Source organism: Eumetopias jubatus, unplaced genomic scaffold (assembly GCF_037043125.1).
Source record: "Eumetopias jubatus isolate StellerSeaLion01/CBP00866 unplaced genomic scaffold, mEumJub1_p1.0 scaffold_8, whole genome shotgun sequence".
Taxonomy (NCBI): Eukaryota; Metazoa; Chordata; class Mammalia; order Carnivora; family Otariidae; genus Eumetopias; species Eumetopias jubatus.
In genome coordinates, this window is record NW_028274814.1 from 80125631 (window position 1) to 80153274 (window position 27644).

Sequence of the window (27644 nt, forward strand, 5' to 3'; positions counted from 1 at the left end):
GCCTTTAGACGGGAGGCATCAGTAGCTAGTCATTGTGGGGAAAGGGGCATCTGCTCAAGAGGAGCTTAAAGCCTGCTCCCAGTCTTGTGGCCACCGGTTCCTTGGGGCCAGCCATGGTCACTCACAGGCAGTGGTTAAGCAAGTGTTCACTTTGTGACGGTGTTATTCGGGGGATTCAAGCAGTAGAAAGGCTCAGGTAATTCTAACATCCCTTCTACCCTCAAAATTCCATGAGCTTATGTGGACCCGGATCCTCAATGTTTAGTCCTTTGTGTCAAGGGAAAAGGCGGGCCTGGCTCAGAGCCTCTGGCCACGCAGGCACCCTCTGACCCACCAACCAGGCTTCTGCCTAGCAGAAATGCAGACAGAACAGAGGCAAATGCCTCCCTCATCTCAGACCCCAGGACTTCCTCGTCTCCCTTCGTCTTGGCTTTAGATGGCTCCTATCAGAGATATGCATGTGACATAAACACCTCTCCAATCTGTAGACACGCAGCATTGACTCTGAGCTCTGTCCTGTGCGTCTCCTAGCTCAGTATCCGTGCAGGCTTTCTCCTGCACCTGGTCCCAGCCCCTTGCCAGGAACTTTCCACATTTTTCAAGCCTAAGGCTGTGGCTTGGCCTCACTGACTAGACAGCCATCTTTAGTTTGCTTTTTGACCGGTTCCCCAATGATGGGGGTAAACGGCCCATTTGCACGGCCTCCTTTGAGCTCACGATGCCATGCCGTGCCCACAGCCTGACAGCCAGTGAGGAGAGACGATCCGCGGTCCGTTTTAAGAGAAGGGGCTCCTGTGATCACTCAGGCAGTAGAACTCCACACCATACACAGCACAGCGGAGCTGCTCTCGGTAAAGCTGGGATGGGAGCCAGAGCCCACCCGAAGCCTCCTCCTTGGTCTTCTTTGTCCAGTGAGATGAGTGAAAAACACCTGACTCTAATCGGGCAAAGCACCTCAGTTGGTTCCCAGGGAGTTCATTCATCCCTCCCTTTCCTGGGCTAACATCTAAAAACACAGGTAACCCCGGGGAGAGAATGAACTGTGGGTGCTGAGGCATTTGCCCACAATCTGAAAACCCGGAGGTCTGGGACCATCTAGGAGTTCCAGCAGAGGGGTCTGAGTTAGGGGACCTGGTTCTATGTATCGTTCTCCTTTGGCAACTGCTTTGGGCTTGCTTAGGGCAACGTTCCAAGGCACCCAGGAGGAGCATTAGGAAACCTCAAGCAGGGGCAGCTGGGTGGCTCAGTTGGTTAAGCGTCTGCCTTGGAATCAGGTCATGATCCCAGGGTCCTAGGATTGAGTCCTGTATCAGGCTCCCTGCTCAGCGGGGAGCCTGCTTCTTCCTCTGCCTCTCCCCCTGCTGTGCTCTCTCTCTCTCTGTGTCAAATAAGTAAATAAAATCTTAAAAAAAAAAAAAAAGGAAATCTGAAACACATCCGAACCCCCTAGAGTAGCCTGAGATTCTATTAGGAAAAATCCTGAAATGTTTCATCCTTCATTTATTCAACAAATATTTCAGTGGCTACTATGTGCTGGGCATGGGGGATACAACCGGGGGAGAGAACCTTCCTTAGCTTTGTGGAGAAGCCTTCAGTCTAACATGGGAGTCAAGGAAACAAAGAGAGAACTACAAATACAGTATGTTTAAATGTCATGATGGTTGGGCACCCGGGTGGCTCAGTCCTTAAGCGTCTGCCTTCGGCTCAGGTCAGGATCCCAGGGTCCTGGGATCGAGCCCCACATCGGGCTCCCTGCTCCACGGGAAGCCTGCTTCTCCCTCTCCCATTCCCCCTGCTTGTGTTCCCTCTCTCGCTGTGTCTCCCTCTGTCAAAAAAATAAATAAAATCTTAAAAAAATAATAAAATAAAAAAATAAATGTCATCATGGATAAACAGGGGCAAGAGGGTCCACAGAAGGGATACCTACTGCAGTTTGGGGTTGGTCCCCTTCCCCTTGTTCCTGGGTTCCGACATGAAATTTTATGTGTGAAGAATCTTATGCCATGTGGAGGACAATGGAAATTCTCGTGTGGGATGCAGACTTTTAACTTAGACTCATTTCTGTGGTTTTCATCCCTCCCTTAACACTTCATGTGGTTGAGGTTTTCAAGGTGTAAAATACCTTCTCACTATACAGTCAATTTTGGAGGCAGAGGGTCCTCTTCGTGAAGTTAGTGGACTCTAAGGAATGGCTGGCTAAGCTGAAATTAGTTTTACCTGTAGTTAATTGAAAGAAAGCCACATTTATTGTAGAAAATCGCCTTTCAAAAATTTGACTTTATTCTCTCAGGCTACGTTGTTTGTTGGCATCAGTATCTCCAGCTCTGCACTCCTTTTGTATTTAAATTGTGTACGCACTTACCTCTTGCAGAGCTGCCATTCAAAAAGACCACAATGACGGCATGCAGGAGACTGGCATAGATGGGTAACTAGGGCTGAGCTGAATGGTGCCATCAACGCTTTACCTCCTCCCTAGCTGGGTTCACTCAGTCACACAAGGACCAAATCTCAATCTCCGGCTGGGACCTTATCTGGGAACTTCAGCCTCAGAAATCCAAAAGCCTACTGATTATTCATATCATCTTGTACTCAACATGTTCAAAACCAAACTCCTGATTTCTTTTCTTTTTTTTTTTTGTAGGCTCCACATCCATTGTGGAGCCCAACACGGAGCTTGAACTCACGACCCAGAGATCAAGACCTGAGTTGAGACCAAGAGTTGGATGCTTAACCGACTGGGCCGCCCAGGTGCCCCCAAACCTGTTCCACCTGCATGTAGCCTTCCCCGTCTCAGCCAATGGGCAGTTTCATCCTTCCATAGACGCTCAGGCCAAAAACCCTGCCATCATCCTTGCCTTCTCTCTTATTGCTCACATTTGCTCCTTCACCGAATCCCACTGGCCCTTCCTTCCAATATGCCCAGAATTCCCCCACTTAACACTGCCTTGGTGGTCCACACAGCTTTCGTAGCTGGTGTGAAGAACACCACATCCCTGCACACAAGTATTATCAGCCCTTTTCTTAAACTGCCAGACTCCAGAGAGGCTGCCACCTCAAAGTCATTGCTGCCTGATGGATTTTCTGCATGTCCTTCCATCCTTCTCCATTTCTGGTCCCAGGACACAGATTTCCCTGCTTACACCTGCTGAAGAATAATAATCATTTATAGTTTACTGGGACCCATGACCTTTACACATAGTATTATAGTGAGCACACTCTGGAGACAGACTGTGTCGGGTTCATCATCTCAGCTTTGGAATTTACCAGCTGTGGGCCTCAGGACAAATGACTTAACCTTTGTGCCTCAGTTTCTTCATCTGAAAAAATTCGAGAAACAGCACCAACTTCATAGGGTTATAGCGAGGATTGAATAAATTAATGCATGTAAAAAGTTTAGATTGATGCCTGGCACATAGTAAGGGCTCTGAAAATGGTAGCTCTTATAAAAATTTACATACATTATCTCATTTCAATTTAGTGTAGCCGTTAAGAAGCTAGATTCAGGGTGCCTGGGTGGCTCAGTTGGTTAAGTGACTGCCTTCGGCTCAGGTCATGATCCTGGAGTCCTGGGATCGAGTCCCACATCGGGCTCCCTGCTCAGCAGGGAGTCTGCTTCTCCCTCTGACCCTCCCCTGCCCTTCTGCTCTCTATCTCTCATTCTCTCTCTCTCAAATAAATAAATAAAATCTTAAAAAAAAAAAAAGAAGCTAGATTCATCTCTCAGTTTTAAGATTTCTTAGCTGTGAGACCTTGGACAAGGACCTCACCTCTCTATGCCTCATTTACCATATTTGAAATGGGGCTAGTGTTACAGTAAATTGAATAAAGATTCAATGTATATTAACTATTATTTGATTCTGGGACACCAGCGCCCCCAGTCCATAGTGCCAATCCACAATGAAACTTGACCAATTGTGTGACTTTCCACAGGGGGGCAGGTTACTTCTCTGTTTTCTCAGGGATAAATAATAAGAGAGCTTACTTCGGGATTATTGAATAAAACACTAAGAACAATTAGTTATTATTACTCCCATTTTTATAGATAGAAAGTTGAGGCTTTGGAGGGAAACCCAGATTCAAACCCCAGTTTGGCCATGAAATAACTGTGTGATCTTGGGCAATTGACTTAATCTCTCTGAAGCTTAATTTCTTCATCTTTAAAAAAAAAAGATTTTATTTATTTGACAGAGAGAGAGCATGAGTGGGGAAGGGGGGAGGGAAGGAGAGGGAGATCAGACGGAGAGGGAGAAGCAGACTCCCCGCTGAGCAAGGAGCCTCATGATGATGATGATGATGATGATGATGATGTGGGGGTTTGTGTGTGTGTGTGTGTGTGTGTGTGTGTGTGTGTGTGTGTGTGTTTCTTTAAGATTTTATTTATTTATTTGACACAGAGAGACACAGCGAGAGAGGGAACACAAGCAGGGGGAGTGGGAGAGGGAGAAGCAGGCTTCCCGCGGAGCAGGGAGCCCGATGCGGGGCTCGATCCCAGGACCCTGGGATCATGACCTAAACTGAAGGTAGACGCTTAACTGACTGAGCCACCTAGGCGCCCCTAATTTCCTCATCTTTAAAATGGTGATTAAATGGGAAAAACTTACGGGGTTGTTATAACGGTGACAAGAGATCATGTAAGTGGAATGCTTAGCATGGGGCTTTATTATGATCCTCAGTTTTATCAACAGGGAAGTGGAGATAGAGAAAGGTCAGGTGACTTGCCCAAGGGCACAGGAAAGTGAATAGCAGATTCAAAATTCAACACAGTGTCCACCTATCCCAGACCCCTATCCTTCTAACACAATACCAAACTTCCTCTCCGGAATTGTAAGCGGCTTATTCTGGCCCCCAGGGATCAGGACACATTGGAAAATGAAAACTCTCAGTTCTCCTCCAGACCCCGCCCCCCACCACCTCCATCCAGTAGCAGAGATAAATAGCTTGGTAAGCTGTTGACAGACCAGCTAGGCATTCACGTGGGCCAGAAACAAGGGAAGGAGAAAAAAGACAGGAAAGTAGTGAACAACTTTAATTCCTCCTTTCCAAACTATCACGTATAATCTTAGACATAAATAGGCAAACAGTAAACACTAGTTTAATAAGGACACATTTAGTTTCTCCTCCTGTGCCCTTTCCCTTGTCCCGAAGCATGATTCACCCTAGGCAGGGTGAAGGGAGGGGGCAAATGAAATGTGGAAAATAAAAAGTAGGTATATTCCCCCACTAGACTGTAAGCTCCAAGAAGACATGTCCACTTATTAACATACCCCAGTGCTTGGGGCGCCTGGGTGGCTCAGTCGTTGAGCGTCTGCCTTCGGCTCGGGTCATGATCCCAGGGTCCTGGGATCGAGCCCTGCATCGGGCTGCCTGCTCCGTGGGAAGCCTGTTTCTCCCTCTCCCACTCCCCCTGCTTGTGTTCCCTCTCTCGCTGTGTCTCTATCAAATAAATAAATAAAAATATTAAAAAAATACATACCCCAGTGCCTAGTATAATACCTGGTACATAATGGGGGGGGTGTTAATGACTATGAGCCAAAAATATAAACCAAGAAATCAGGTCACTTGCCCTCCTCGTATTTCCTACCTCCTCCCTCAAAACACAGATCCTATTTCAATTTTTTTTGCCCTATTCACAGTCCTAGGACTACTTAAAAATTATTTCAAAGAAGTGGCAATAAGTTCTGGAGAACCTTAACCACTCTTACTCCTTCCTAATGTGGCAATCCAGGTTCCCTCCCATTCCCTCTGTGGCCTCACTGATCCTCACTGATCCTCATTTTGAGACAGAAAGAGCTTGGGGCTTAAAGGCAGAAGACCCTGGTTGAGTACTGCTTCCCCTCAGGTAATCTCCCTGAGCCTCAGTTTCCTTATCTGTAAAATGAGGCTAAATGATAGTACCCACCTCATGGGTTGTTTAAATTGGTAACATTTATGTAAGGTACTTAGAAGTGGGCCTGGCACACAGCAAACACTATGTAACTGTTACTACTGTTATTGTTGTTATTTTTAAAGTAGGCTCCACGCCCAGCCCAGCGTGGAGCCCAATGCAGGATTTGCACTCACAGCCCTGAGATCAAGACCTGAGCTGATCAAGAGTTGGATGCTTAAACTGACTGAACCACCCAGGCTCAGTAAAATAATAATTGTTATTATTTTTAGTTGAAGTAAAGCACGCATATAAAAATGTTTTCAACTGTAAAGTGTTAAAAAATAGAAAAGATTACTAGTATGATTTTATAGCCAGGTAATCTTGGGGAGAGGGATATAATCTTATCCCATGTTCCTTCATAATGCAGAGAACCCTTAGCGAAGCAAATTTCTTTGGATTCACTTTTTCTTAGTTGCTAGGTAGTACCTTCAAAAGAGAAGAAATAGCTCATCTCTGTCTCTCACACATACACACACATTATCACTCTATGATATTACCTTGTATGCTTTCATGTTTATTATCTGCCTTCCCTTGACCCCCTAACCACCACCACCACCGCCACCTAAACTGAAATGAAAACTCCATGACAAGGTAAGTTCTATCTGTATTGTTTAGAGCATGGCACATACTAGGTATTTTTGTGTGACCAACGAACGAAACGAAGTTCTACTGCACATATGCTAAAACAAAACAAAAAACAGGTCACAGAAATATCACCCTGAGCACCAGGACTTCAATCAAAATGGAATATATGGAATTATTCTTCAGAAGGCCCTGCTTGTCACTGTCGGCTGCCTTAGAAAACCAAAATAAGGGGAGGAGGGATATATGTCCATAAACAATTAAAGACCAGCCTCTACTTTTGGAGCAAGGAATCTGGAAGAGCAGATGAGGCTACAATCTCTGCAAAGAACTTCTTTTCATTTGCCCAGAAAGGCTTCCTGACCGTGTTTTATTCCCCCCTGCCCTGCAGCTGAGGCTATTCTGTGGTTTTAGGCTTCCAATCACGGCTGAGTGGGGATTACAAGGCTCCCTGGGGCTCCCTTGGCCTTGCCAGGTGAGAATGGCCAGGAAGCACATATCGGGCCCATTATTATGACTATTTGTTAATAATAATATTGTTATTAAATATTTATGAAGTGCTTATGCTCTGCTCGATGGCGACCCTCCCACCATTCCTCCACGCTTCCAGGAACGGCTGGGTTCCTAATCCCGAGTCCCACCAGTCCTCCCTGGGTACTGTGGCTGGGGAGAATTGTGACAGGTCACCCAGGCCGACCCAGTTGACCTTAACTGCCGGGAACCCAGGCGTCCGGGTTCTCCGGTGGGGCGGGAATCCGCTCCAGGTCGCCACGGGTTCTGTGTATGTAACGTCCGCTCCGGTCCGTATCCCACCTGGGCTCCAGGGGAGGGGCCGGGTCCAAGCTCCCCACGGGGTCCACCTGGCGGCCGCCCCCTCCCCTCCCCCGGTCCCCGCCGGCCCGCTGGCGGGCGAGGGCGCGGCCCCCGGGGTCTCTGGCCCCAGGCGGGCGGCCGCGCGCAGTCTCCTTCCCAGAGCTCCCCGCCGCCCCGGCCCGGCATCCCGGCATCCCGGCACCCCGGCCCCGCGGCATTTTTTCTCTTTATCATAAATATATAAATTATGCTAATTACGGGCATTGCATATTAACCAAACCCGAAACCTCCCCTGCCCGGCCCCCTCCCCCTCCGTGCAAACCCCTCCCCGCCCCGGACCCCGCTACTTACCGGAGCCCGAGCCCGAGCCGCCTTCGCCCCGGGTGCCCGGCGGCCACCGATTAGAAATTCATCTCACAGCTCGGGCCAGGGGGCTGGGGCCGGGGCCGGGCGGCCGCCGCCCGCAGACAAAGAAGCCAGTGCGGCTTGGCTGGGCTCGGCTCGGCCCGGGAGCCGGTCGGGACCCGCCGCCACCCCCGGGCCCCCAGGCCGGGCTGGGCAGAGCCGAAGGGGACTCCGCGGGCTGCGCGGGGCGGAGGGGGGGCGACCGGGAAGCAGGAAGGGGGAGCTGGGGGGGGCGGGCAGGTATATATATTTTTCTTCTTTCCCCCCTTCCACAACCCCCCCTTTTTCTCCCCCCCCTTTTTTCCCTCCTTCTGCTACTTGGATTTTTTTAGCTGCTGCGTCATGAGCATAATTTATGCAAAGAGCTTTGCCGCATGCTGCACCGCGCGCGCCAGCCGCCGGGGGCGGCGGGTTGGGCGGGCGGTGGAGGAAGGGAGGGGATCTGGGGACCCGGGAACGAGGAGGGGTGGGGGTGGGGTGGGCACCCTCAGCCCTTGGTCACGCTGGGAGGCCCCAGCTCTCCTCCCGGACTGGAGTGGAAGGTCCGTGGGGGCGGGTCACGCAGCCCCTTCGGAGGTGCTGCTCGAGGTGCTTTCGTTTTGGAAGGTGCGAGAGTGGGAGCAGGAGCTAGGGAGTCCGAAGTGGGGACCCTATGCCACATTCCCTTCGGCCTAGGGTTGGGGCGGGGACTCCCAGCCACCGCCGCCTTTCTTCTCTAGTTAGTCAACCGTGCTCCTCATCGTCGAAAGTCAAGTTCAGGTCCATTTCCAAGCCCCGAGCCAGAACCCCAGCTCGAGACAGGAGTGGGGGGCTTAAGGGGGCGTTCAGCCAGCGTCGAACCTCCCGTTGGTTGTGCCCTGGCTCCATGTCACGGAGGGGACCCAGGTCCTGAATGCTCCCTCCCCTCTCACCCCACTGGCGGTTGGTTGTGGGCTGTCAAGACAACTTCCCTGCCTTCTTGTCCAAGTGGACAAGAAAATGTAAAAAAAAAAAAAAAAAAAAGAGACAGTTCAGTAGGTTGGAGAAGAACGACGTTCTGCTTCGCTGATGGTGATGGTGCGGACTGTTTGGTTTCTCTAGAGGCCTTTGAAGGTAGGCTAACGGGAAGGGATTCGAAGAGGTAGAGTTTGCGGCCGAGGGTAAAGCAGATTGGAGTAGTTGACAAGCGGAAGGGGAAGGAGTTGGAAGACCAAAGGGGAAGAGAAGGAACGATGGGAGAAGAATTGAGGAGGGAGGTTCTGTAAATTCAGTGATTGTGGTGGCCTGCTGTCAGTCTGGGTGCACCTCTCTGCCCGCCTGTTCGTCCCCCCTCCCCCCCCCCCGCCATTTGGTGGTTAACGGAGAGCGGGGAGAGCGCTGTTCCATAGAGGAGAAGGGAATGGAGCCCCCAGCCCTCCCAGGACTGTTCTTTAAGCCCCCTGGTGGAAGACACTGCAGGGGAGGAGGAGAGAGGAGGAGCATCACGTGGCTCCACACCATCACTACTACACACTTTTCCAGAATGTTGCCTGGAGCTTGCTCACACCCAGGGGTCCTGCTCACGGAAGGTTTCCTCTTGAGGCCTGATATTATCATTTGCCTGGCCCGCAGGGCTCGGGTTCTAGCTCCTCGCTGTTTCTACCTGAGGGTGAGGAGATACCCCTGGTGGCAGATTTATAAGAAACCAGTGGATTAGGAGTCAGAATATTTAGGTGTGAGTCTCAGCTCTTCCGCTCACAGTCCAGGCAAGCAGTTTAACTTCTTCATTACTTACAAAATGAGAGTTCTATCTATAATCACTACTTCATAGGGTTAAGTTTAATAGAGAGGCTGTATGTGAAAGCACTTAGAAAACTATAAGCTCTATACAGTTGTAAGGTATCAGTCCCTGTATGATAGTTGCATCCGTTCCTTTAAAAGATTTTATTTATCATCTATCTATCTATCTATCTATGTATCTATCTATCTATCTATCAGAGAGAGAGAGCACAAGCAGGGGGAGCGGCAGGTAGAGGGAGAAGCAGGCTGGAGCCCGATGCGGGACTGGATCCCAGCACCCTGGGATCATGATCCGAGCCAAAGGCAGACACTTAGCCAACTGAGCCACCCAGGTGTCCCATAGTTGCATCCATTTTAATGGCCTTGTGAAACTCTGACACGTCATGGTATTACAGCTCTTGGGAGTTTTGTTTGGTCTGTCCGTAGTCTCAATGGTCTTTCCCCTCAGACTGTAAATTCCTCGAGAGCACAGGCTGTGACTTAATCATTTTGTATTTCCTACTACTCTGTGTGAAGGGGGCACAGTTGCTATTGAACGTTGTTACACGAAGGTAGAAACTCTTAGTTTATGTGACTTGCTTTGGTGCTACACACAGATCAAATGCTTTGAATGACGTAAATGTCAAGGATAATTTTTTTTTTAATATTTTATTTATTTATTTGACAGAGAGCATGGGCAAGAGGGAGAAGCAAGGGGGGAGGGAGCAGCAGACTCCCAGCTGAGCAGGGAGCCCAACGAGGTACTCGATCCCTCCCAGGACTCCAGGATCATGACCTGAGCCAAAGGCAGTGGCCCAACCGACTGAGCCACCCAGGCACCCTGCATTGCTTGAATTTCTGATGAGCATATATTAACTTTTTTGTATGTTTTTTTATTCAGGTCTAACATGTGCATAAGACAGCATAAGTCTTAAATGTACAACTTGAATTTTTACATAATTATAAATCACTACTCACAACAAGATATAGAGCATTTCTGGGCACTTGGCTGGTTCAGTCCGTAGAGGATGCGACTGTTGATTTCAGGGTTGTGAGTTCAAACCCCACACTGGGCATGCAGCCTTCTTAAAAAAAAAAAAAAGGCATTTCTAACACCCAAGAAAGACTCTCCTGTGCTCCTTGATAGTCACTAAACTCCCAGTTACCACTATTCTGAATTCTGTCCCCATAGATTAGTTTTGCTGGTTCTTGAACTTCACATAAATGGAATCAGACAGTATGTGCTCTTGTGTCTGCCTTCTGTCACTCAACATATGTTTCTGAGATTTATCCATGTTGTGTCTAGCAGTACTGTTAGTTCTTTTTTTATTGCTGTATGTATTCCATTGCATAATTATGCCACAATTTATCCATTCTACTATTGATGGGCATTTCGGCTATTCCTGTTTTTGTCCCTTATATGGATAAAGCTGCTATGAACATTCTTGTACAAGACTTTTGGTAAGTATATGCACTCATTTCTCCTGGGTAAATCCTGAGGAGTGGAATTGCTAGGTTTGGAGTATATATTTGACTTTTGTAGATTCTGCTGGTTTTCAACAGTGTTTGAACCAATTTATGTCCTCAGTAGTAACATATGAGAGTTCTAGTTGTTTCACATCCCCTCCAACCCTTGTAATACAGTTTTGTTTTTTTTTTTAATATTTGCAGTACAGTCTTTTTTGTATATATTTGTATATATACAAATAAGTATATATTTGATAATCAGAAAAAAGCTTCAACAATATAAATATTTTCATGGATGGGTAGAGAGCAATTTTGCCAGTGGCTTCCTTCTGCTTCCCATGCCAAAGAAAACTCTTGCACATTTTCTTTTTCTCCTGAACTCCCACGTCCCATGTCTTCTGAGCCTACATTTCTAACAAATAGTTATTATCTACTGTGTGCCAGACACTGGGCTGGGTGCTAAGTGTCCAGTGGAAGACAAAACAGACTGCTCCCTTGGAATTTATAGTCTACTACGGAAACAGACATTCAACAAAAAAATAAACACAAATATATCATTACACCCGATGTTTAAGAAAACAAGGTGGTACAAAAGAGTAACGCTGGGGGGCAGGGCAGGGCAGACCTCTGAAGGGGTCAAAGAAAAGGCAAAGTGTAAACGACAGGATAAGCAGGAGGCAGAAGAACAGCAAAGGCAGAAGCAGAGGCAGGGCACAGAGGCCATGAGGCAAGAAGAACTCGGCCTTCAAGAAACTGAAAGAGGATCAATATGGCTGGAACACAGCAAGTGGGAGTTGCACTAAATGGGGCTGGGAAGACAGGCAGGGCCCACATCAGGAAGGCCTGGCCATATATACCTTTAATCTTTCAGTTTAATTAGGTTCTTTCTTTTCAAACTCCACTCAAGGTTTATCTCCTCCCAAAGCCTTCTTGAATAATACATTGTTCTAATTAATATTATTTTAATTACATCATTGTTCCAATGACTTCATTATATAATTTGTAGTTTATAGGCCATTCTTTTTCTGGAGAATATATTGGTTTCCCCAACAGATGTGGGGCAGGGCCTTATGTTTCCTCTTTTGTCTCATCTCCAAGCACTAAGCATATCAGGGGGACAGCAAGAGGCTGTTGACAGGAAGAGTCTCCCTTGGCACTGTACTCCATTCCTAGAAAGCCCTGGGAATCTGAGCAAATAATCCCTGGTGTCCTATCTTCCCTGCCTTGAGAACTAACCCAGTTTCAGGTCTTCAAAAATTGTCATGGAACAATCAAATTTCCCCAGGATCCATGCCTATTTTCCCCAACACCTTCCTTGTGTCCATAGTTAATTTTGCCCCTCCCCCTCTCTAATCACCAGATTAAAGGCATCACTGCCGTTGCTAAGGGAATGAGGCGTGGGCAGGTGGGAGTGAGTTGGAGGATGGTTAACAGTAGGGAGGCAGGTTGGTCAGCAGGAAAAAGCTCTCAACTGGGAGAAGACAGTGATGCATTTCTAAGTGCTCCTCTGCCAGTTCATTCCCCTCTGTGCTACCTGCTTGTTCTCTCTGAAAGCTATTAGGATTTTTTTTTTTTAAATCTCTGGAGGCTTAAATTTTACCACGTTATGGCTTGTGGTCAGCCAGTTTTCATGAAACAAGGAAACTGTTGCCCATCCTGACTGGTCATATTGAAGTCCTTGTGAGAATGGGTGATGGAGGAGGAGGTCCCTGAGTACTGTCAACAATGCGGGATATTTTAAGGTGAGAAGTCAGAGGGTTTTTTTTTTTCTTCTTCTTTTTCCCCTGAGAAGCCAGAGTTTTTGAAAACTTGTATGTGACACAGAGTATGGCTGTGCAACTCCACATTTTTTTTACAGACCTCCCACCCTGAAATGCATATATTTTATTCTATTTACTTTAATTTTAGCAATTATGTAGAACGGTATTACTAGGCTGCTGTCACTCTGACAGATCACCCTACTAGCTCAAAGGGTAAATATGTGTGGTTTTTTTTCATAATTTTTGTACAGTAACAAGGTGAGGAACATTTTAGCTCATAAATTATTTACCAAACCTCACAGGCATAATAGGCTGTGTGCATATTCATCAGGCTATCATCCATTATTCATAAGAAGTTCACTTCAACTGTTAGAAGAAAATGAGGCTGTTGATTGAAATGCTGAAGAAATGTGGTCTTTTGTTCTCCCCCCTCCTTTCTCCCATCTGAGTAAGTCTGGAAGTTTCCATCAAAAAATGATATTGTAGGAAAAAGAAATTTATTCCTGACATGCAGATGTGTAGATAAGAGGGAAAGAAAGCCTGGAGTAGGAAATAAATTGGCAGAGTCAACCACCATTCATTTAACTTGGCTAAAGGCCCCTGATTCCTGCTTGCATAGAGATTGTGCCCAGGAAGTGGCCAGAGGGGCTATCCTTCCTTGCAATAAAAGAGCAGCTTCAGCAAATCTGACAGAGTTAATACTTATATTAACTAAGAGACAGGTTGCATTCTATAGCTCAAGAAGTATTTATCATTTATCTTATTTGACCTTCATACCAAATCTGTGAGGTAGGAATAATATTCAAGATGAGAAAACTGAGGCTCAGAGAGGTTAAGTGATTTGTCTAAGGCCAAACAGCTGGTGAGCAGACCAGCAGTAGAGCGTACATCTTCTTTCACACTCCATGTTCTTTATATTCTGTCTTCCTAAGTCCTCTGGATGATAAAGCCCACCACTCCCAAGAGAGAAGCATTTCACAATGTATTCCAGGAACCTTTGATTTTATTATTTTCCTTATTACATCTTGATTATTTCTGTGAACTACAGAAGCAGATAGGCTTGAAGGCATCAAATAAAACAAAGTTCTATAGAATGAAGACTAACAGATGTCCCTGGGGCATGAACAGGTAGTTAACTGGTGTGACAGCAAACCCCCATTGCCACAGGAGCAAGTAGGAGACATTATAATCCAATCAGATCCACAGATCTGTGTTCAGATGTGACCACGGCCGCTTACTAGCTGTGTAACCTTGCGCAAGTTAGCTTTTTTAAGCTGCAGTTTCCCATTTGTAGAATGGGAATAACACTCACTTCTAAGGTTTTGTCGACAGAGATAATGTATATGAAACCCAAGTGTCAGCATTTTCGTCTTTTTTTTTTTTTTGTATTTCTCTCCATTTTAAGGGTCACCTCTCTCTAGTGTATTTGGGGAAGTGTAATGCAAGGCAAGGTTTGTCTCACGCCTGTCTCCCAAATCTTCTGCTTGACCTTCTGTTCCATTTGGTCCTGGGCCACTCACTTGGCTGCTGGTCACAGCCTAGCATGCCTGGTGTGGTTCCTCTGGATGAAATGCAACTATATTCACAGTGGGGCAGGGCTATGAATTCTCCCCAACGTGACTACACAAAGTGTTCTTTACACAAAGAGGGTTGGGGGACTACTAAAGAGAATTCCAATGAATAAGGGAAAGCTTAAAAATTTGCCTTTAACTTTTCCTATAATCCAAGTGAAAAACAGCTGAGGAGTTCAATCTTTATTAAAGAGTCTGTTCCTTTCATGGAGGTGGCCCAGACCCTAACCTGGCTCCCTGTCCTCGGGTCTGCTTCTCTCCCTAGAAACTCCTTCAAACATCCACTTCTTTCTGGGAAGTCCCAGGCCCTTCCTCCCTCTTGTTCCTCAGCTACCCCCAGTATATTTCCCTAAATCTGACAAATTCAGTCTCGAAGAGGTGAATGGGTGTGTGTGTGTGTGTGTGTGTGTGTGTGTGTGTGAGTCTGGAAGAGGTGAATGGGTGTGTGTGTGTGTGTGTGTGTGTGTGTGAGAGTCTGGAAGAGGTGAATGGGTGTGTGTGTGTGTGTGTGAGTCTGGAAGAGGTGAATGGGTGTGTGTGTGTGAGTCTGGAAGAGGTGAATGGGTGTGTGTGTGTGAGTCTGGAAGAGGTAAGTGTGTGTGTGTGTGTGTGTGTGTGTGTGTGTGTGTGTGGTGCCAGGGGAAAGGCGCCACAGAGCAGGTGTCCCAGTGAGCTTTGGCACACAGTCCACCCGCAGAACTGGCTAGAGGAGGCTGGCACCCAAGTCCAGAACCCTCCCAGTCTCTTGGCCAGACTGAGATACAGATGAGGCTCTATTCTTCTGTCTTTTGGAAAGTAAGTAACCTCTGAACACAAACACACACCTTGAAGAAGAAAATGCAATCTCCACCCCCAAACTGGCAAATGTCGATGTGTGTTTGTACTACTCCCATTACTTTGCACTTTTAATGAGCATGGGATGATTCTGATGCAGGTGGCTTCTGATTTCACATTGAGAAAAACTGATCAAAACCCCAAAAGAGACATTGCCCCAGGATTTACTCGGCTGCCCCAGCCACAGCAGAGTTAGCCCTTTGCATTATTATGCAGAGCAGTGTTAGTGCCTCTCCTACAAAGGCTGGCCTGGAATAAGAAAGGAGGGTCCATTTCTGAGTCATATATCTTGTAATCCTTGTTCCCTTAGTTACACAAAAAACCAGCCAAAGCTTTGAAAAGGCTGCTTCAAAGAGCCAGATTGGATTCTTCCACAAACCTCTGCCCTCCCTCTTTGGGCTGGAATATGGAAGGTGGTTTTGTTCTTCCAGTTACATGAGTCAAGAGCAGAACACATAGTAGGTATTCAAGAAAGGTACATTAAAAAGCTCTACCCAGCCTGATTACTTGGGAGTGGGGACCGAGCAGGGGGAGGCAAAGGGATTCTTTGAGCCCTCAGACCACAGTTTACCCCTCTCTACTGCAGCACTTACCAAGTTCTGTCCTAATTTTGGTCCCAGCATCTGTCTTGCCAGGCACATTAGTAGTTCATTAGCCATCATCCTTGGCTTTTCCCTCTTCTTCATCCCAACATTATTATTTTTTAAGTATTTTATTTATTTGTCAGAGAGAGAGAGAGAGAGCACAAGCAGGGGGAGCAGCAGGCAGAGGGAGAGGGAGAAGCAGACTCCCCGCTGAGCGGGGAGCCCGATGTAGGACTCGATCCCAGGACCCTGGGATCATGACCTGAGCCAAAGGCAGATGCTTAACGACTGAGCCACCCAGGTGTCCCCAACATTATTTTTAAAAATACCTTTATTGAGGTATAACTGACACAATAAACTACACATTTAAAATGTACAATTTGGGGTACCTGGGTGGCTCAGTTGTTGGGCATCTGCCTTCGGCTCAGGTCATGATCCCAGGGTCCTGGGATTGATCCTCACATCAGGCTCCGTGCTCCGCAGGAAGCCTGCTTCTCCCGCTCCCACTCCTCCTGCTTGTGTTCCCTCTCTTGCTGTGTTCCTCTGTCAAATAAATAGATAAAATCTTTTTAAAAAATGTACAATTTGGTAAATTTTGACATACGTATTCTGCCATGAAACCATTTCCATAATCAAGATAACGAACATATCCATCACCCCCCAAAGTTTCCCAGAGTCCATCTCTCCCTCCTCCTCCCCCAGGCTTTTTGTCACTACAGATTTTGTATTTTCCAAAATTTTATATAAATGGAATCCTACAGTATACATTCTTTTTTTTTGGTTAGGTTTCTTTCACTCAGCATAACTGACATTATCCATGTTGTGTGAATCCACAATTCATTCCTTTTTATTGTATGGCGATACCACAATTTGTTTATCCATTGACCTACTGACGTTCATTGTGTTGTTTCCAGTTTGGGGCTGTTACAAATAAAGCTGTTATAAATATCCTGGTAAGTCTTTTTGTCCTCATATGCTTTCATTTCTCTTGGGCTAATGGGAGTAGAATGGCTGGATCATATGGTATGTGAACGTCTAACTTTAAAAAAAAATATTTTGGGGCGCCTGGGTGGCTCAGTTGGCTAAGCGACTGCCTTCGGCTCAGGTCATGATCCTGGAGTCCCGGGATTGAGTCCCACATCGGGCTCCCTGCTCAGTGAGGAGCCTGCTTCTCCCTCTAACCCTCCCCCTTCTCATGTACTCTCTCATTCTCTCTCTCAAATAAATAAACCTTTAAAAAAATATTTTGGTGTTTATTTTTTTAATTCAAGTTTTTATTTAAATTCCAGTTAGTGGGGCACCTGGGTGGCTCAGTTGGTTAAGCATCCGACTCTTGGTTTCAGCTCAGGTCTGATCTCAGGGTCAGGAGCTGCCTCCACGCTCAGCAGGGAGTCTGCTTGAGACTCTCTCCCTTTCCCTCTGCCCCTCCCCCCTGCTGTCTCTCTCTCTCTCTGTAAAATAAATAAATCTTTAAAAAAAATAAATTCTGGTTAGTCAACATATAGTACAATATTAGTTCCAGGAGTACAATCCAGTGATTCATCACCTACATACAATACTCACTGCTCATCGTAAGTACACTCCTTAATACCCATCACCCATCTAATCCATCCCCCTGCCCATCTCCCCTCAAGCAACCCTCAGTTTGTTCTCTATAGTTAGGAAACTGTTTTATGGTTTGCCTCTCTTCTTTTTTGCCCTGCCTATGTTCATCCGTTTTGTTTCTTCAATTCCACACAAGTGAAATCATATGGCATTTGTCTTTCTGACTTATTTCGCCTAGCAAAATACATTCTAGCTCCATCCATGTCATTGCAAATGGCAAGATTTCATTCTTTCTTATGGCTGAGTAATATTCCATTGTATGTATGTGTGTGTGTGTATATATATATATATATACACACACACACATACACACACCTACACACCACATCTTCTTTATCCATTCATCAGTTGATGAACATTTGGGCTCTTTCCATACTTTGGCTATTGTTGATAATCCTGCGATAAACATCGGGGTATATGTGCCCCTTTGAATCAGTATTTTTGTATCCTTTGGGTAAATACGTAGTAGTGCCAATTGCTGGATCATAGGGTAGTTCTATGTGTGTGTTTAACTTTTAAAGATGCTGCCATACTATTTTCAAAGTGGTCGTACCATTTTACACTCTTACCAGCAGTATGTGAGAGTTCTAGTAGCTCTACATTCTAACACTTGAAATATTCAGGCTTTTTATATTAGCCATTTAAATAGATGTGCTAACATTGTTTTAATTTTTTGACTTGGTAAGCATTCACATGATTAAAAATTTTTTTAAAAATTTAAAGGTATACAGTGAAAAGTCTCACTTCTGCCTCTGTCTCCCCCTCCCAACCGGTAACCACTTTTATAGGTGTCTGTGTATTCTTTCAGAATTTCTTTACTCAAATGCTAATGAACATTCTTGGTTTTCCTGCTCTTTTACAAAAGGCATCATGCTAACCACACTGTTCTGAACCTTTCTTTTTTATTTAGAAAAATATTTCGCAGAGCTTTCTCATTCTTTGTTACAGCCACACAGTATTTAATTGTATGGACGTACTAAGATTTTACTAATTCCCTATGGATGAACATATGGGTTATTTCTTTTTAAAAAATATTTTATTTTTATTTATTTGAGAGAGAGAAAGGAAAAGAGAGATTGAGAGAACGAGTGGGAGGAGGGGCAGAGGGAGAAGCATACTCCCCACGGAACAGGGAGGCCGCTGTGGGACTCGATCCCAGGACCCTGGTATCATGATCTGAGCCGAAGGCAGACACTTAACCAACTGAGCCACCCAGGCGCCCTGGACTTACGGGTTTTTTCTAATCTTTTGCTATTACAATGCTGCAGTGAACACCTTATACACAGTGTTTCTCATGAGTGCAAATATATCTGTAGGGACCATTCCTAGAAGTGGGGATAGTGGGACTCAGTCGGTTAAACGTCTGCCTTCGGCTCAGGTCATGATCCCAGGGTCCTAGGATCGAGTCCCGCCTCAAGCCTGCTTCCTCCTCTCCTTCTGTCTGCCACTCCCCGTTTGTGTTCTCTCTCTCTGACAAATGAATAAAATCTTAAAAAAAAAAAAAAAAAAAGTGGGGCTGCTACTGTGTAGTTGTGATAGTTATTGCCAAATTAACCCAATAGGAGTTGTGCCAATTTATACTCCCACCATCAGTAAATTAGATTGTAGTCAGAGAAAGACAAATACCACATGATTTCACTCATATGTGCAATTTAACAAACAAAACAAAGAAGCAAAGGAGAAAACTAAGAGAGAAACACACAAACCAAGAAGAAGCTGACTTAATTACAGAGAACTGATGGTCACCAGAGGGGAGGGGTGTGGGGGGATGGGTGAAATAGGTGATGGGGATGAAGGAGGGCACTTGTTGTGGTGAGTACCACCTAATGTTGTATGGAAGTGTTGAATTACTATATGTACACCCGAAACTAATATTACACTGTATGTTAACTAACTGGAATTAAGACAAAAACTAAAAAACACCCCCCCAAAATAATAAATTAGTGTGTTTATTCATAGCACTGCAAATAAAGTTAGCAAATGTTTGGATTTTACCAATCTGATAATGGTGTTTGTGTGGTTTTAATTTGCGTTTTTCTTATTAAGAGTGAAGCTGAACATCATTTCATATGTTTAAAAGCCATTTGTATTTCCTTTTCTCTGAACTGTCTGTAAATGTCATTTGCTACTTTTTCTAAACGCTGGTCATGTACTTACTGATGTCTATGAGCTCTGGGACAGGGAGAGAAGACCTTTGTGATACAAATCGCCGCTATCCTTTCTCCAATTTGTCATTTGTCTTTTCACTTTATGTAGTTTTCATCCCTGACATTAATTCTCTTAATTAATTCTGGACACATTAATCCTGAGTATTAGTCCAGTTGTTTCTGCCTCCTAAATAGTTCTGGAATGCTGCCCTCCTTCTTTCTACCCCCTGCCATTTCCCTGGGCCAGTCTGATATCATCACTCACTAAAATTACTACTTGGTATTCTAGCTCTCCCAGACATATTTCCACTCTTGTCCCCTTCTACTCTATTTACATTTTGTAGCCAGAAAGCTATTTCTAAAATAAAAACAGGATCATGTCACTTTTCTGCTTAAAACTCTTCAGTGGCTAACCAGTGCCCTTAGTTAGAATCCAGTGTCTTAAGATCGGATCCTCTATAAGCTCCAAGGTCCCCTGCGTGGTCTGGCTCCTGTTTCTCTCTTTACCATCATGTCTTACTAGACCTCACCTCCCATTCCATGCTCCTGCTATACTGAACTGTTTTCGTGTCCTCTCTTTCCATAAGCACTCTCATTTCCAGGCGTTTGCATAAGCTGTTCCTTCTTGGAGGAATTCCCTTCACTCGCTGAACTTCCACTCAGCCTTCAGATTTCCTATCCAACATCACTGTCAGCAGGAAGCCCTCCCTGAGCCCAGTGGAAGAGATTAGGCACCTCATCTGTGTTCTCCTAACATCCCGTACTGTCCTTATGTCAGCGCTAGTCACATTACGTTATGATTATCTGTTTACTTTAGGTAGACTAAGTTCTGGGAGGGTAGTGACTAAGTCTGCTTCTTCACTACTGTTTCCCTAGTGCCTAGCACAGGGCCCTGCACAGGTGCTCAATAAATAGTTGCTAAATTAATTCAAGAAAGGATGTCTGATAAATGACTAAATGAACATTTCATCTTGGTGGGGGAACCCAGGAGAAGGAAAAAAACAGAAAGGTTCTCGACTCCTGTCCAAGAAAGTAGCCAGTTGCTCCTTAATCCCATCTGCCAGAGAAAACAGTGGTTTGCGACCCTTCCATTTCTCTTGGAAACCTCATTTGGCTCTGCCCTAGCCTGCTTTATGCCCAGGTCCCAGAGTGATAAGCAAAATAACTAACATCCTGTAGAGGAGGCACTGACCAATCTGAGGGCAACTTGCCTTAGCTGGAGCTAGGTCCTAAGTTGGGGTGGGTTCCACTGGAGGGCCAGAGCAGAGAGGGCCAAACCACTGGGGAGATGGTTGGGGGCAATGGCTCTTTACCATCCAGTAGAAGCATCTGAATTTTTAACACCTGGTAGGGCCTGACCAAAATTTACAACCCAGTTATCAGCTCTGCCCCTTTCCCCTCTGTCCTCTCAGACTTCCCTTCGCTCCTTTCCTTCCCTAAAACAGAGTCTAGAGTTGGAGGTGACACAAGGATTGTGTGACCTTTCTGGCAGATGAAACTGAGACCCTTGGGAGGCAACAGATTTAAAAACAATGTAAACAGATGAAACAATGTAAACAAATTAAAAACAATGCTTGTAAAGTCACAAACCTGAGTTTGAATACTGGCTTTGCAGCTATGTAACTTAGTTCAACTACTTAACTTCTCTGAAATACACTTTCCTGATCTGCACCTTTCCTCAGTCTGCGATGGACATGGATTACATCTGTAAGGTCCCCGTGCAGCATCTGATTAAGAAATAGTCTGGGATAAGTGGAAGCTGAATAGATGAGGACCAAAGTCAGTTGGTGACAGAGTGAGAAGCATAACTAGTATCTTGATTTAGGAGCCACCTCTTACACTCTCACTGACACGGACTGCTTTAGTCAACACAATTTTAGGGTCCCCAAGGGCCACAGAGAGAAATAAAGAAAAAAACCTTTCCTAGGTTCAGTCCTTTATTTTCTGAAGCCTTGAGCACGGGGTACGGGTTAGGACAGGTTAGTGACTTCCCCAGTTTCAGGCTTTGGGGTGGAATCAATTTAGCATCTGATTTGGAAAAGTTAGGATATAGGGAAGAGTTGTTCTGATCTGACCTTCAAGGATTTACTCACTCCATTACCAATTACTGATTGCAAACTTCATGCTAAGAAAAGTACAGGGCTGGGCGCCTGGGTGGCTCAGTCGGTTGAGCGACTGCCTTCAGCTCAGGTCATGATCCTGGAGTCTCGGGATCGAGTCCCGCATCGGGCTCCCTGCTCGGCGGGGAGTCTGCTTCTCCCTCTGACCCTCTTCCCTCTCGTGCTCTCTCTCTCTCATTCTCTCTCTCTCAAATAAATAAATAAAATCTTAAAAAAAAAAAAAGAAAAGTACAGGGCTCTGGAGATACAAGTCTACTAAAACACAATGTTTTTCAAGCTGTGGGTCCTGACTTGTTAGTGGGATGAGAAACCACAACCAGATCTGAAAAAAATAAACACGAGAACAGGAAATACTACAGTGCACTGTTACGTCGCAGGGTAAGTACTAGGTCAAAAATTTTTGTTATAAATGTGTGTGTATGCTCGGTCATGATTTAAAGCATAGCATTATGGATTGTGGTCAAAAGTGTTTGCAAGCGCCGGCACCAGAAGGTGAACTTCAAGAGAGCAAGGGCTTTGTTTTGTTTTAGAACAGTACATGGCATCTGTGTTTCACAAATAAGCTGAATGAGTGAATGTCTAACACTATGCTGCCTTCAAGATTAGAGTCAGAAATACAGGAAAAGGTAAATATTACAGGCTTTTCAATACTAGTATTAGTCTGAACCAAATTAAAAAATGTCTTGTTCAGTTCCATCTCTGTACTTGCACACAGGAGGCATATTTTAAAATGAAGGATGTAAGGAAAACCTTAATTGCTGCCCTCAAGGATGGCATCTTTGCCCTTGAGGACAATTAGGTTAGGGGCGAGACGAAACAGAAAATATACACAAGGCACCATACAGCTCACCTGTAACAGGTACCAAAGGCAGGGCAGGGCCACAAGCACTCCCTGGGTAGCGCGAGTGTGCGGGTTTTAGTGCTATAGCTGCCGTGGAGGACACAGCAGAGCACGCCCTGCCTTTTGGTAAGAAAGACAGCGACACAAGTAAATAACTGGCACCTGTCGGTGGCACAGACAAGGCAGCGAAGTTTCCGCCCATGGTCTACCTCAGAAAAGGACAGATGACAGCCGGACTGGCAAAATAAATCTGGACGGAGCTGAGGCTTAAGTCGGGCTTCGTAGAAGGGAAACTGAGCGATAGGTCAAGGTTTCGGGAGCATGTTTCAGTTAGAGAAGTAATTAGAAATCCATGCCCCTTGTGGAAAGGCTGTCAAGGTGAGGTGACCTTGAGTTGAGGCGCGTAGGTGTAAAAAGGTTCCGGGGAATGGTTTAATGGTTCTGCCTCCGAGCGCCCAAGAGAGAAAAAAAAAGCCCTGTTTTGAGACAATACCTGTATTTGGTTTTCTTCCCGTCGTGGGGCGCGGGTGGGGGTTGGAACACAGGACCCAAGGGGCGGTGCCAACGCTCGCGAGTAGGCGGGACCACGCGAGCCCTTCCTCTAGCTACTGGAGACCCGGCGGAGGGGCGGGGTTTCCGGTGGTAGCGGCGCTCGGGCGTCGGGTGACGCTAGGCGGACGAATCGTCACGTGACACGGAAGTGACTACGAACAGGAAGAGGACGAAAAAAATAACCGTCCGCGACGCCGAGCCGAACCGGACCAGCAGCCACCATGAACAGCAAAGGCAAGGACAGGGGGCGGCTGGGGTCGTCGGGGGGACTCGTGCTAGCCTGGAGCGAGTGGGCCCGGAGCTCAGGGTCACCAAGCGCTAGGCTTGGGGCGAGCTGCGCCTCGGTCCTGGACCAGCTGCAGTCCCGGGGGCTGCTCCAGACGCCTTCGTCATCCTCGAACTACGGCTACTCGCTCCTTCTCGGCCCTTTCCTCCTTAAACTCTGTGGCGCAGTTTGGAGCTGCGGGCTCGGGTGGAGGGGTTGGGGGGGGGGAAAGGCTTGTCATGATGGGCATCTGCAGGAGCAAATGGGGAGCTAGAGCAGGGATTTGGGTAGGCCAATGGAGCGCCGGCGGAGGCGGGGCGCTGCGCTCCGGAACCAGAGGTTGGCGCCCGGGCTTAACTAGTGAGGTGCCGGCGCTGGTGGGCGGGCCAGGGGGCCAGAAGGGTCTCTCCCCTTCCCTTCGATGGCGGCCCGAAGTTCTCCCGGTTCCTGTGATTGTACTAGTGTCTGGCAGAACACGATCCTCAGCTGTTTCTTAGGACATTTTCCTTTATCTTCTCTCAAGTCTGAAGGTTCACTTCCACCACTCATCTATTTGGAAGTCGACCTTGAGTAGGAATCTATGGGGCAAATCATCATAACCACTGTGACTCAACGAGGTCGTGGGCAGTTACACCAGGCCTGTGAAGACCACCCAGAGCGGAGGCAGGATGTACCTCCCGTTGGTACAGTGGCAGGAACGGGTGCCCAGACCTGCCCTGCCTGCATCGATGGAGAAACTTGAGTTCAGCTAGACTTTCCCTTACACCAGTGTGCTAATGGGAAGAGCGCCCTTTATATGGCCAGTTAGAATCCAACATCTTTGTATGTAAGTGGGATAAGGGTGCAAAGAAAATGCTTATTTTCTTGGCCTCAAAAATCAGGCCCTCCAGAGCAGTCTGTTTACAAATCTGGTTGCTGCCGCTAGGTTAGCTACCTAATATGCTCTGCCCCATTTTGGTGGCTCTGTATGGTAGGCAACGTGCGTTTTTGTCTTGTCTTCCAGGTCAATATCCAACGCAGCCAACCTACCCTGTGCAGCCTCCTGGGAACCCAGTGTACCCTCAGACCTTGCATCTTCCTCAGGCTCCACCCTATACTGATGCTCCACCTGCCTACTCGGAGGTGCTTCCAGTTTACTAGACTTGAACTGAATACTCTGGGATCACATTTTCAGTCTTCAGTTAAGCCTGACTCCACATATCTATTAACTCCATAAAGAGTAGAGAGTGCTCACATGAACAGTCTGAAACTGTATACTTCAGCAATTTCTGCTGGGGTTGAGAAGGCATTATCTGATTTTTTTGTTTTTTGGCACAGGCTGAGGTTAGGAAGATGAGTTTGCGTTCCTTGAGCCTAACATTAGCTATAGCAGGAAGTGACCCAAGAGAATACTGAGTGGCAGCGGAAAGGCAGTTTGTGTAACTCACAGCGTAATCTGCACAAGGAGAATTAAGAATTGACTCATGAAAGAGACTCATGAAAGAGATCTAAAATTGGAATGTCTTAAAGTAACCCGTTCCCTTCTCTTCTACCTCTTCTAGCTCTATCGTCCGAGCTTTGTGCACCCAGGGGCTGCCACAGTCCCCACCATGTCAGCTGCATTTCCTGGCGCCTCACTGTATCTTCCCATGGCCCAATCTGTGGCTGTTGGACCTTTAGGTTCCACAATCCCTATGGCTTATTATCCAGTTGGTCCCATCTATCCACCTGGTTCAGCAGTGCTGGTGGAAGGAGGGTATGATGCAGGTGCCAGATTTGGAGCTGGGGCTACCGCTGGCAACATTCCTGTGAGTATGACCTTACCAGAAAAACTCAGCTCTTGTGTGTTTTAAATTTCTGAAGAGATTCCATATTCATCCTTTCACCGTCCCTGGATAATAGCTGTGGTATTAGTGTAACCACTGATTTCCAGTGGTCAGGCAGAAAGCAGATGAGGGGGGCAGGAGAACTATGGAAAGTTAGTAGCATGTGGCACATACCCTGCGGTCTGAGTTAACCAGATTCCTTTGTTTTCCTATCTTAGGAGTCCTGCCTGCTGCCTTTTCAGTTCCAGTTTGGTACTGGTCTAGTAATATTCCTTATTTATTCCATAAACATTTACTTCAAGTTTGCCATCAGCATGGCATTCCATCGGGAAACAAGATGATTAAAAATGGAGAAAGCATAGTCCCTCTTAAGTAACATTTGGAAAGATGCTAGAGGTTGTAGTCCGGTTTCCTGCTTAGTTCGCCCATGCATAAGAATTAGAGCCCAGATGGTCCTTGCTAGGTCCTACCACTCAAAACCATATGCCTGAAATGAGGTGAGAACGCCTTTGAATGAGTGGTAGGCTCTTTCCTGTTTGTATCTTTGGGTTCACAGAGAATACAGACGTGCTTTACAACCCAAGCTGGTGGTAGGACTAGCTTTAAGATGCGATTGGTCAGCACATTGCCATCTTCCTAACGGATCCTGTTTCACCTGTGTCCCACTTCCCTTGTCTCAGCTGCCCTATGCCCAGTCAACCTTGTCTTTTCCTTTCAGCCTCCACCCCCTGGATGCCCTCCCAACGCTGCTCAGCTTGCAGTCATGCAGGGAGCCAATGTCCTCGTAACTCAGCGGAAGGGAAACTTCTTCATGGGTGGCTCAGATGGTGGCTACACCATCTGGTGAAGAACCAAGGCCACCTCTGTGCCGGGAAAGACATCACATACCTTCAGCACTTCTCACAATGTAACTGCTTTAGTCATATTAACCTGAAGTTGCAGTTTAGACACATGTTGTTGGGGTGTCTTTCTGGTGCCCAAACTTTCAGGCACTTTTCAAACTTAATAAGGAACCATGTAATGGTAGCGGTACCTCCTTAAAGCATTTTGAGGTAGGGGAGGCATCCATTCATAAAATGAATGTGGGTAAAGCAGCCCTAAGGATCTTCCTTTAATTCCTCTGGAGTAATACTGTACCATACTGGTCTTTGCTCTTAGTTAATAAAACATCAAATTAGGTTTGGAGGGAACTTTGATCTTCCTAAGAATTAAAGTTGCCAAATTATTCTGATTGGTCTTTAATCTCCTTTAAGTCTTTGATTTCTATTACTTGTTATAAATGAAACGCATTAGTTGTCTGCCTTTCCCTCCTTTCCATTCTTTGCCCCATGTCCCATCCTCACCTCTAGTCTCTTCCAGTTCCTTCCCGCCAATCTCCATTGAATCAATGGTGCAGGACAGAAAGCCAGTCAGACTAACTTCCTTCTCTCCTTGCACTTGTCCCCACTTGCCATCTTTTAACTAGTCTTTCACAAGGATCCTCTGAAACCCCCTCTGTGCCCCAAGCACAGGCCCCGTTACTTCTGCTTTTGCATCTCCTCAGGCAAAAGTGGAGGGTGCCTCTTGGACCCTCCTCATAGGTTGTTTCTTCATCCATGAACCAAACCCCAATTTGCTTCGGTGCCAGAAAAACAGAGCTCTATTTGAACAAAGGGTGTCAATGCAAACTGTACTGTAAACAGGTTTGTTTAAAATGTGGGGGCAAGGAGGAAGATGCATTTCAAAAGCCGGATGACGTCAGAGCCCAATTAGGGGAGGTTTTCCCATCCAAAAATTGGTTACCGTTCATTGTCAGAATACCTGATGGAGGCCCTCACGGCTCCTGAGAATTCCTCAGCTGGGTTAATGGGGTCATGTTATGAATCCCTCACTACAAAATGACTTGAGTCCAGTGAAATCTCATTAGGGTTAAGAATATTTCAGGGATCCTTAATATTTTGATTTTTGTTTTCTGCAATTGGATTTTATTTTATTTTATAATTTCAGTTCATCTAAATTTTGTGTTCGGTCCATGTGATGTTTGACTGTACCATTGACTGTTATGGAAGTTCAGCGTTGTATGTCTCTCTCTACACTGTGGTGCACTTAACTTGTGGATTTTTTATACTAAAAATGTAGAATAAAGACTATTTTGAAGATTTGAATAAAGTGATGAAGTTGCATTACACCTCACTTCAAGGATTCTTTACTCAACTTGTTTTTAGATTTCTTTTCCATGTATCTTTCATGTCCCACCCAGAATTCAGATAGGTGCTACTGTCATTCTGGGTTTTTGTTTTGTTTTGTTTTTTAAATGAAGCCTTTGAAATAAATTCAGGAGTACGTGGCCAAGATTTGACCATTTTCATGAGTCCCATTCTAGGTGCTTTACTTTTCTTCATTTTACTTCCTAAGCTCTTTCAGATTCTTAAGAGCCTATTATGCCAGAGGTATTCAGAACATAAACTTAGAAATAAGGGAACGACTGACTGTCCTAACTTGCTCTAGAATTTGACTTGAGAAAAATGTTTTAGTATGACAGTCTGTGTAAGTTCAAGGTGACCTTCAGTTTCTCCAAAGTTCTGTGTGGAGAAAATACTGAAAACTGGGATTGTCAAAATTGATTCTTCAACTCTTGGGTCTTGGGAGGA

The 27644-nt window shown here is 46.0% G+C and overlaps 2 protein-coding genes and 1 long non-coding RNA gene across 5 annotated transcripts in view; 1 reads left to right on the forward strand and 2 right to left on the reverse strand.

Annotated features, from left to right (window-relative positions):
• POU6F1 (POU class 6 homeobox 1) overlaps positions 1–7903 on the reverse strand; it is a 29856-nt gene extending 21953 nt beyond the window's left edge. For both annotated transcript variants that reach the window (XM_028125608.2, XM_028125605.2), the window contains exon 1: positions 7673–7903. The gene's annotated coding sequence lies outside the window, so the exon portion shown is untranslated. The remainder of the gene's footprint in view (positions 1–7672) is intronic.
• A 2432-nt stretch (positions 7904–10335) lies between these two features.
• LOC148163751 (uncharacterized) lies at positions 10336–23423 on the reverse strand. The gene is made up of 3 exons (XR_015768854.1): positions 22886–23423; positions 16069–16222; positions 10336–10548 (listed from the first exon to the last, which is right to left on the reverse strand). It is a non-coding gene; the product is annotated as an uncharacterized LOC148163751 (long non-coding RNA).
• Positions 23071–27186, forward strand: DAZAP2 (DAZ associated protein 2). 2 transcript variants are annotated; one of them, XM_028125627.1, is made up of 4 exons: positions 23071–23178; positions 24213–24331; positions 24751–24919; positions 25733–27186. In XM_028125627.1, exons 1-4 carry the CDS (start codon positions 23166–23168, stop codon positions 26053–26055), a joined length of 624 nt encoding a protein of 207 aa, XP_027981428.1. In that variant the 5' UTR covers positions 23071–23165; the 3' UTR covers positions 26056–27186. The 2 variants fall into 2 exon arrangements, with proteins under 2 accessions (XP_027981428.1, XP_027981427.1); XM_028125626.2 differs by having other exon boundaries at positions 24751–24996; positions 25733–25980.
• Positions 27187–27644: the final 458 nt, after the last annotated feature.

Coding starts and splice junctions, on each gene's coding strand:
- DAZAP2 (XM_028125627.1), top strand. Junction 24,332..24,750: donor CTCCACCTGCCTACTCGGAG/GTGCTTCCAGTT, acceptor TACCTCTTCTAG/CTCTATCGTCCGAGCTTTGT. Junction 24,920..25,732: donor TGGTCCCATCTATCCACCTG/GTTCAGCAGTGC, acceptor TTTTCCTTTCAG/CCTCCACCCCCTGGATGCCC.